This window comes from Scleropages formosus, chromosome 18 (genome assembly GCF_900964775.1).
Source record: "Scleropages formosus chromosome 18, fSclFor1.1, whole genome shotgun sequence".
Classification (NCBI taxonomy): Eukaryota; Metazoa; Chordata; class Actinopteri; order Osteoglossiformes; family Osteoglossidae; genus Scleropages; species Scleropages formosus.
The window spans coordinates 21,523,006-21,533,264 of NC_041823.1; the positions used below are offsets into that span (position 1 = coordinate 21,523,006).

The window sequence follows — 10,259 nt, forward strand, 5'->3', positions numbered from 1 at the left end:
CAGAAGCCTCTGGCCCTGACTCCTGTAAAGGAGGCATATCTTTTGGGTTTAAGAGTTCCTCAAAGTGCTTCTTCCACCTCCCGACAATGTCCTCATCAGAGATCAGAGTTTCTCCACTCTTGCTGAGCATAGCCTGAGTGAAGCTCCTCCGACTCCTCCTGAGCTGCCAGATGGTTCTCCAGAACATCTTTGAAGCCGACCGACAGTCATTTTCCACAGCCTCTCCACACTCCTCCCATGCCCAGGATTTTGCTTCTGCAACCGCAGCCGCTGCTGCCTTTTTTTGCCTGCTGGTACCTGTCTGCTGAGTCAGGAGTCCCCAGAGCCAATCAGGCCCTAAAGGCCTCCTTTTTCAGCTTGACGGCTTCCCTCACCACTGGTGTCCACCAGCAGGTTCTCGGGTTGCTGCCCTGGCTGGCACCAACAAACTTTTGGCCACAGCTGTGCCTGGCTGCTTCCACAATAGAGGTTTTGAAAAGGGTCCATTCAGACACCATGTCCCCTACCTCCTCCAGAACATGGGAGAAGCTCTCCCAGAGGTGCAAGTTAAAGTCATTCCGGACAAGGTCCTCCGATAGTTGTTCTCAGCATGCCCTCATTAAACGCCTGGGCCTACCGGGTCTGTCTATCAGTTTTCCCCACCATCTGATCCAATTCACCACCAGATGGTGATCGGTTTACAGCTCAGCACCTCTCTTCACCCAAGCGTCCAAAACATGTGGCCTCAAGTCAGATGAAATGACTACAAAGTCGATCATTGATCTTTGGCCCAAGGAGCTCTGGTACCAAGCACACTTATGAGCCTCCTTGTGTTCGAACATGGTGTTTGTAATGGATAAACCATGACTAGCACAGAAGTCCAATAACATTTCACTATTCGGGTTCAGATCGGGGAAGCCATCTTCCCAATCACCCCCCACCAGATTTCCCAGTCATTGCCAACATGAGCATTGAAGTCTCCCAGCAGGACTATGGAGTCTGTGAGTGGGGCCCTGTCCAGAACCCCACCCACACACAACAGTCAAAGTTTTCCTCTCTGCGACCCTAAGTCGCATTGAGGTGACCACCTCGTCCAACGGGATAAACTCCAACTGTATGGCAGCCAGTCGGGAGCTTGAGAGTATCCCCATACCCACCTGGCACCTCTCACCCTGTGCAACTCCTGAGTAGGAGAGAGACAACCCCCTATCTAGGAGTTTGGTTCCAGAGCCAATACTGAGTGGAGGTGAGCCCAACTATATCTAGTTGGTATCTCTCAACCTCCCGCACCAGTTCCGGCTCTCCCCCCCAGTGAGGTTACATTCCACGTACCAAGAGCCAGTTTCTGTTGCAAGGGGCCGCGATGCCACACGCCACCCCGCCCTCTCCTGCCGCCTGGTACACATTGCACCCAACCCCCATGTTGGACCTTGCAGGTGGTGGGCCCACATGGCCCCTCCCATGTTGCCTTTTGGGCTGAGCCCGACCAGGTTATGTGGGCTGCCTAACCACCAGGTGCTTGCCTGGGAACACTATCCCCAGGCCTGGCTCCAGGGGTAGGTCCCGGTGACCCTCTTCTGGGCAGGGTAAACGTTCTACTATTTATTTTTCCATGGAGGTTTTTGGATCATGTTAGTCTGGATCTTCACTCCAGACCTGTGTGCCTTGGGAGACCCTACCAGGAGCATACTGCTCCCAACGACATAGCTCTGGAGATCCCTAGATCATGAAAGCCCTTCCGCCATGCCAAGGCCCCAATCCAGGAAGGGACTACAGACTAGCGTAATACATTATCAATGCTTTTATAAAGCTATAAGTATCCCTACTGGTCATGGAGAAAAAGAACAAAAACCTCCCAACTGAAAGTTGAGGGAGAAAAAAACTTCTGGGGTCCAAATGCCAGTGGCTGCCAACCACCCCCCAGGCCATTCTAGATTAAATTAAGATTAAGATTTTAATGAGATTAAATACTTCTAAATCAGTTTACAGGTAATAATGGCAGTGTTGCTGTATGGTAGCTTGATTTCCCAGTTCAGGTGTATCTCGTCCATTATAGCAGTTGGACGTCATCTTTAGTCAGCATGGGGTGCTCTTGTAACAGCCAGCCGGCCTCCTTGGTTCTTACTGTAGGGAGACAATGCTCAACAAGAAAAAATTGTTAGTAATTTTTAACTTAAAGAAATATGTTTTATACATTTCAATAGAGAGGTGGGAAAAACAGAAAAACAGCTAAGTGGAATTAAATTCCAAGATCCCTCCAGCTCATGTGTGGTTTAAATGTTCAAGCACCGTATCTTCATGACCTTCCCCAGATAGGCCTTTACACAGCCACTACTCCGGCATTGTATGTGATTGTTCGTTTGTGTACCTCATTCTTTAAAAAAAAAAAAAAAAAATTGTTCTTTTGGTAGGAGGTTATCAGGATTCATCTATACTGCGTTTTATGCAGGATCGGTGCATCAAGTGGAAAGTAACAAACTAGGTTTACTTAAGAATCACGTCTGCAGCCATGTCTTTCTTTTAATGTAATGCATAAATTGTATTTTTGCTGAGATGTACATCACTTTGGAGAAAAGTGTCTGCTAAATGAATAAATGTAAATGTAATGTAAATTTCGTGGTGAAATGCACAAGTGAACATGTATTGTTAAGTCCTTTCATCTGGATTTGAAGACAGAGACAGATGGGGCATTTCTGACAATAACAGGTAGAGTACAGTGTAGATGCTCTATAGCTAAAGGCGTGACCTCCTACTGAGGTCTTATTGATCACAGGTACTTTAAGGTAACCTCTATCCAATGAACAAAGACATCGTAAGATCCAGGATATAAGAGTCAATAATCTCACAAGGTAAGATGGAGCAATGCCATGTACTGCCTCACAGGTCTAGTTCTAGTGACAATTCTCATAGTAGAATTTTGTACCAACTGTAGCCTGGAAAGTCTGATATAGACAACCCGATAATAAAGCATTACAATAGTCCAGCCTGCTTGAAACAAAAGCATGAACCAGTTTCTCAGCATCCTGCCTGCATAGGAATGACCGTAATTTAGCTATGTTTCTTAACTGAAGGACGCGAGACTTAGTCAAAGCATTTACATGAGGTACAAATGACAACTTTCCATCCAACAACACACCCAAATCCTTAACACAGTCTGTACACTTAAAGATTGGTGTGGTTGTGTCAAGGGTTTTGGCATCACCAAACACCAGAAGTACCTCTGTTTTAGTGGCATTTAGAGAGAAATTTTTAATCATCCATAGTTTTATATTGGTAAAACAATTAGCTAAAGACACCACATGTGATGGGTCATCAGGCTTAAGTGAAACATATAGCTGTCTGTCATCGGCATATAAGCAGAAACTTACATTGTGTTTGTGAATAATATCACCCAATGGTAACGTAGACTAACCGGCCACTTTATTAGGTACACATGTTCAACTGTTCGTTAATGCAAATACCTAATCAGCCAATCACATGGCAGCGTCTCAGTGCATTTATGAATGTAGACATGGTCAAGATGATCTTCAAACCGAGTATCAGAATGGGGAAGAAAGGTGATTTAAGTGACTTTGAACGTGGCATGTTGTTGGTGCTAGACAGGCTGGTCTGAGTATTTCAGAAACTGCTTATCTACTGGGATTTTCATGCACAACCATCTCTAGGGTTTACAGAGAATGGTTAGAAAAAGAGAAGATATCCAGTGAGTGGCAGTTCTGTAGGTGAAAATGCCTTGTTGATGCCAGAGGTCAGAGGAGAATGGCCAGACTGGTTCAAGCTGATAGAAAGGCAACAGTAACTCAAATAACCACTTGCTCTTCTCCATACCTCGGTTGTAACATCTCTGAACACACAACACGTTGAACCTTGAGGCAGATGGGCTACAGCAGCAGAAGACCACACCGGGTGCCACTCCTGTCAGCTAAAAACAAGAAACTGAGGCTACAATTCGCACGGGCTCACCAAAATTGGACAATAGAAGGTTGGAAAAACGTTGCCTGGTCTCATGAGTCTCGATTTCTGCTGAGACAGTCAGATGGTAGGGTCAGAATTTGACATAAACAACACGAAAGCATGGATCCATCCTGCCTTGTATCAACAGTTCAGGCTGGTGGTGGTGGTGGTGTAGTAATGGTGTGGGGGAAATTTTCTTGGCACACTTTGAGCCCGTTAGTACCAATTGAGCATCGTTTAAATGCCACAGCCTACCTGAATATTGTTGCTGACCATGTCCATCCCTTTATAAGACAGTGTACCCATCTTCTGATGGCTACTTCCAGCAGGATAATGCACCATGTCACAAAACTCAGATCATCTCAAACTGGTTTCTCAAACAGGACAATGAGTTCACTATACTCAAAGGGCCTCCACAGTCACCAGATCTCAATCCAATAGCGCACCTTTGGGATGTAGTGGAACAGAAGATTTGCATTATGGATGTGGAGCTGACAAATCTGCAGCAACTGCATGATGCCATCATGTCAATATGGACCAAAATCTCTGAGGAACATTTCCAGCACCTTGCTGAATCTATGCCATGAAGAATTAAGGCAAAAGGGAGTCCAACTCGGTACTAGCAAGGCGTACCTAATAAAGTGTCCAGTGAGCGTATACAGTGAAAACAGTAATGGACCCAACACAGAGCCCTGTGGCACACCATATCGAACCGTAGTTGAGGTAGAGGGGGTGCAGTCATCAGATTTCAAAACAAATTGTTCATGGTTAGCTAAATATGAGTCGAGCCACTTCAGGACAGTACCCCTTAGTCCAACCAGGATTTCAAGTCTACTCAGTAGGATACTATGGTCTACAGTATCAAATGCAGCACTCAAGTCCAGTATCATAACAACAGAGATCTGACCAGCATCAGATGATGTGAGAATATCATTCACAACAACAAATGTGAGTGCTGTGATCAGTGCGGAAACCATTTTTCAAATATGTTATGATGATTAATTATAAGAATTTCCAGGACTTATCATGATTTTGTGTTACTTTGCCATTGAAAATAAAACTGGAAAAAACTTTATCATGCATGTCTTTAAAACATCCATCCATCCATCTTCCTCCGCTTTTATCCGGGGCCGGGTCGCGGGGGCAGCAGTCCGAGCAGAGTACTCCAGACTTCCCTCTCCCCGCACACCTCCTCCAGTTCCTCTGGGGGAACCCCAAGGCGTTCCCAGGCCAGCCGGGAGACATAGTCTCTCCAACGTGTCCTGGGTCTGCCCCGAGGCCTCCTCCCAGTGGGACAAGCCCGGAGCACCTCCCCAGGGAGGCGTCCAGGAGGCATCCGGAACAGATGCCCGAGCCACCTCAACTGGCTCCTCTCGATGCGGAGGAGCAGCGGCTCTACTCCGAGCTCCTCCCGGGTGACTGAGCTCCTCACCCTATCCCTAAGGGTGCGCCCAGCCACTCTGCGGAGGAAACTCATTTCTGCCGCTTGTATCCGCGATCTCATTCTTTCGATCATGATCCAGAGTTCATGACCATAGGTGAGGGTAGGAACGTAGATCGACCGGTAAATTGAGAGCTTCGCCTTACGACTCAGCTCCCTCTTCACCACAACAGACCGGTACAATGACCGCATTACTGCGGACGCCGCACCGATCCGCCTGTCAACCTGCCGCTCCATTTTTCCCTCACTCGTGAACAAGACCCCAAGATACTTAAACTCCTCCACTTGAGGGAGCAACTCCCCCCTAACCCGGAGGGAGCAATCCGCCTTTTTCCGACTGAGAACCATGGCCTCGGATTTGGAGGTGCTGATTCTCATCCCCGCCGCTTCGCACTCGGCTGCAAACCTCCCCAGTGCACGCTGCAAGTCTTGACTTGATGAAGCCAACAGGACCACATCGTCCGCAAAAAGCAGAGACGAGATCTCGCGGCCACCAAAACAGACACCCTCCGTTCCCTGACTGCGCCTAGAAATTCTGTCCATAAAGATAATGAACAGAATCGGTGACAAAGGGCAGCCCTGGCGGAGTCCAACATGCACCGGGAACAGGTCTGACTTACTGCCGGCAATGCGAACCAAGCTCCTACTCCGGTCATACAGGGAACGAACAGCCCGTAGCAACGAGCCCCGAACCCCATAATCCCGAAGTACCCCCCACAGGATGCCACGAGGGACACGGTCGAATGCCTTCTCCAGGTCCACAAAACACATATGGACTGGTTGGGCAAACTCCCACGAACCCTCCAGCACCCTAGTGAGGGTATAGAGCTGGTCCAGTGTTCCACGGCCAGGGCGAAAACCGCATTGCTCCTCCTGAATCCGAGGTTCGACTATCGGTCGGATTCTCCTTTCCAGTACCCTGGCATAGACTTTCCCAGGGAGGCTAAGGAGTGTGATCCCCCTGTAGTTGGAACACAATCTCCGGTCCCCCTTCTTAAAAAGAGGGAGCACCACCCCGGTCTGCCAGTCCAAAGGCACCGTTCCCGAACTCCACGCGATGCTGCAGAGGCGTGTCAGCCAAGACAGCCCCACAACATCCAGAGACTTGAGAAACTCGGGGCGGATCTCATCCACCCCCGGAGCCTTGCCACCGAGGAGTTTTTTGACTACCTCAGCAACTTCAGCCAGGGTAATGGACGAGTCCCCCTCCGAGTCCCCAGCCTCAGCTTCCTCTACGGAAGGCGTGTCGGAGGGATTGAGGAGATCCTCAAAGTACTCCTTCCACCGCCCGAGAACATCCTCAGCTGAGGTCAGCAGCGCACCACTTCCACTGTAAACAGTGTTCGTGGAACACCGCTTCCCCCCTCTGAGTCGCCGGACGGTTTGCCAGAATCTCTTTGAGGCCGACCGAAAGTCTTCCTCCATGGCCTCACCGAACTCCTCCCAAGCCCGAGTTTTTGCCGCGGCGACTGCCAGAGCCGCGCTCCGTTTGGCCCGTCGGTACCTGTCAGCTGCTTCAGGAGTCCCATGAGCCAGCCAGGCCCGATAGAACTCCTTCTTCAGCTTGACGGCATCCCTTACCTCCGGTGTCCACCACCGTGTTCGGGGATTGCCGCCGCGACAGGCACCGGAGACCTTATGGCCGCAGCTCCGAACCGCCGCACCGACAATGGAGGAGCGGAACATAGTCCATTCAGACTCAATGTCCCCCACCTCCCTCGGGACCTGGTTGAAGCTCTGTCGGAGGTGGGAGTTGAAGACCTCTCTGACAGGGGCCTCCGCCAAACGTTCCCAACAGACCCTCACTATGCGTTTGAGCCTGCCAGGTCTGTCCAGCTTTTTCCCCCGCCATCGAATCCAACTCACCACCAGGTGGTGATCAGTTGACAGCTCAGCGCCTCTCTTCACCCGAGTGTCCAAGACATATGGCCGAAGGTCAGAAGAAACGACTACAAAGTCGATCATCGACCTCTGACCTAGGGTGTCCTGGTGCCAAGTGCACTGGTGGACACCCTTATGCATGAACATGGTGTTCGTTATGGATAAACCGCGACTAGCACAGAAATCCAATAACAACTCACCGCTCGGGTTCAGATCAGGGAGGCTGTTCCTCCCAATCACGCCCCTCCAGGTATCACTGTCGCTGCCCACGTGGGCGTTAGAGTCCCCCAGTAGAACGACAGAGTCCCCAGTGGGAGCGCTTTCCAGCACGCCCCCCAGGGACTCTAAAAAGGCCGGGTACTCTACACTGCCGCTAGGCGCATAAGCACAAACGACAGTGAGAGACCGTTCCCTGACCCGAAGGCGTAGGGAGATGACCCTCTTATTCACCGGGGTAGACTCCAACACATGGCGGCTGAACTGGGGGGCTATTAATAAGCCCACACCAGCCCGCCGCCTCTCACCTTGGGCAACGCCAGAATAGTGGAGAGTCCACCCTCGATCGAGTAGAGTGGTTCCAGAACCCAAGCTGTGAGTGGAAGTGAGCCCGACTATATCTAGACGGTATCTCTCAACTTCCCGCACCAGCTCAGGCTCCTTCCCCGCCAGTGAGGTGACATTCCAAGTCCCAAAAACCAGAGTTGGCGCCCGAGGTTTGGGTCGGCCGGGCACTCGGCCCCGACCACCGCCCAAATCACAATGCACCGGCCCCTTACGGTTTCTCCGGCAGGTGGTGAGCCCACCGAAGAGCGGCTCCACGTCATGGCTTCGGGCTGAGCCCGGCCAGGCCCCGTGGGCATAGACCTGGCCACCAGGCGCTCGCATGCGAGCCCCCCCCCCAGGCCTGGCTCCAGGGTGGGGCCCCGGTGACCCCATACCGGGCGGGGTAAACGGACGCCTTGATTTTTCCTTCATAAGGGGTTTTTGAACCGCACTTTGTCTCGTCTGTCATCCAGGACCTGTCTGCCATGGGAGACCCTACCAGGGGCATGTAGCCCCAGACAACATAGCTCCTGGACTCATTCAGGCACTCAAACCCCTCCACCACGATAAGGTGGCGGTTCACGGAGGAGTGTCTTTAAAACAGCTGAAAACTAAATCATTTACTCATTATTTGAAAACTGCTTGTCCAGTGCAAGGTTGTGGTTGTCTGGAACCTATCCCAGAAACACAGAACACATAACATTCTACACCCTGGATCAGTCCATCACAGGGTGATCATGTACACGTTCACACATTTTTGGCAATTGAGAGTCACCAGTTCTCCTGAAACATGTCTTTGGACTGTTAGTGGAAACGGGAACATACAAAGAAAAGCTAAGCAAACATGGTGAGAACATACAAACTCGGGAGAAACTGAGCAGGAATTCAAACCCACAAACACGAGCTGAGGCTTGGCAGAGACATTTTTTTTTCTAAATTATATTTAATAAAAAATCCTGAATATTTAATATTTGGAAAAAAAAAAAAAAACAGGTGATGCAGTCATTGGTGGATTTACCAAGTTGCTGACACTCTGATGTGTTTAGGATGCTATAAAAGGAGTCCAATCTTTGCAGACACTTTGCTTGATTTCTTTTTTTTTTGTACTTACACCAACAGGTGACCTGCACCTGTCCCCACTAAGCAGAAGATCTTCAGTGGATGCCTCAGCTACCCCTCAAATTGAAGTTCAAATTTGTCTTCAGGGACTGAAGTTCACTTAGCCCACCAAAACCAATCAGTGATCATGAACTACCTTTATTCTTCACAACACAAAATGCTATTCTTGTCCATGTGAATGAATGAAAACAAATAAGTATTGCAACAAGAAATGTCTTTCTTTTAAAGCGGAACTCCTATCATGAACTGAAAGTGTGGCTATACCGTATGTATTTGTGTAGATGTAAAAGTACTGCAGCAGCTCTTTATGAGACTGACTTTTGGTGACATTTTTCTTACCTGCTCAGTTCAGCACTCGAACTCCATCACGTGCACACATTTCAAGCTCTCATTTTCTTTACGGGGCTGAAGGTAATCACTATTGCAAGGCATGCAGAATGGAAAGAGGTAGTGTTACAAACTGCCCATTCATTCCTAACATTTAAAATGAGAGGTACAGAACGTTAAATTGAGCAGCCTGTGCTATGACACAAAAATGATTCCCAGAGAGCATCAAATATTACGCAGTGTCCTTCACAATGTTGACAGAATGTATGCAATATAAATATTGTTTCAATAATTATTTATATTTTTACCCTGGAATCTTTTTCCACACCTATATAATTTGCTTCCCAAAATGTGACTAGGTTGTTCACATTTCAAGCCAGTGATTAAATTTATGCTGCTACCACATAAGGTGCATGTGGAATAATGACTCCCTCATGTGGAGAAATGTGAACATAATATAACCTGATTTTTCAGCCGAAAAGGGTATTACACAAAGCATTTCATTTCTTAAAATTCTGGAATAAAATTGGTTTCATACAAGACAGCATACTGTAACTGTAAATTTTTAAAAAAGATTTGGAAAACTCCAGCTGTTTTTATCCCTCCATAAAAAGTTTACAGTAACACATTGGAAAATGTTTCTGTTCAAATAGTACATTAGCAGTAAAACCAAGTCAAAAGTTGTTTTTTGTATAGGTTCAGCTACAAAAGAACTCAATACATGCTTGTGTAGTACTTTTTCCACAGCTGTGCTGTTCCTTTCAACAATGTTAAAACAATGGTCAGTGACTAAGTCTGCAAATCAAGTCCACTCATTTGCAGGTATTAACAGTTTTGCTTTGACTGGATTTTTTTGCCCCCCCCTCATGAAAACTGGACTTTAAAGGTATTGCTTGTTGTAGGTATATACTAGTATAAATATGGGTCTTTTTTATTTTTTTTTAAATTTATGGGGTTGCGCATGTCTAGTATCGTGAGCGGTCAAAGATCCTACTAAAGCAGCAGTGAGAGGTTT

At 48.1% G+C, this 10,259-nt stretch overlaps 1 protein-coding gene across 1 annotated transcript in view; it reads left to right on the forward strand.

Moving 5' to 3' along the window:
* The window catches only part of kcnn4 (potassium intermediate/small conductance calcium-activated channel, subfamily N, member 4), a 35,230-nt gene extending 25,049 nt beyond the window's left edge, over positions 1 to 10,181 (forward strand). Inside the window, exon 9 of the mRNA XM_018732153.2 lies at positions 8,918 to 10,181. Within this exon, the coding sequence (XP_018587669.1) occupies positions 8,918 to 8,921 (4 nt within the window). The 3' untranslated portion in view covers positions 8,922 to 10,181. The remainder of the gene's footprint in view (positions 1 to 8,917) is intronic.
* The last annotated feature ends 78 nt before the right edge of the window (positions 10,182 to 10,259 follow it).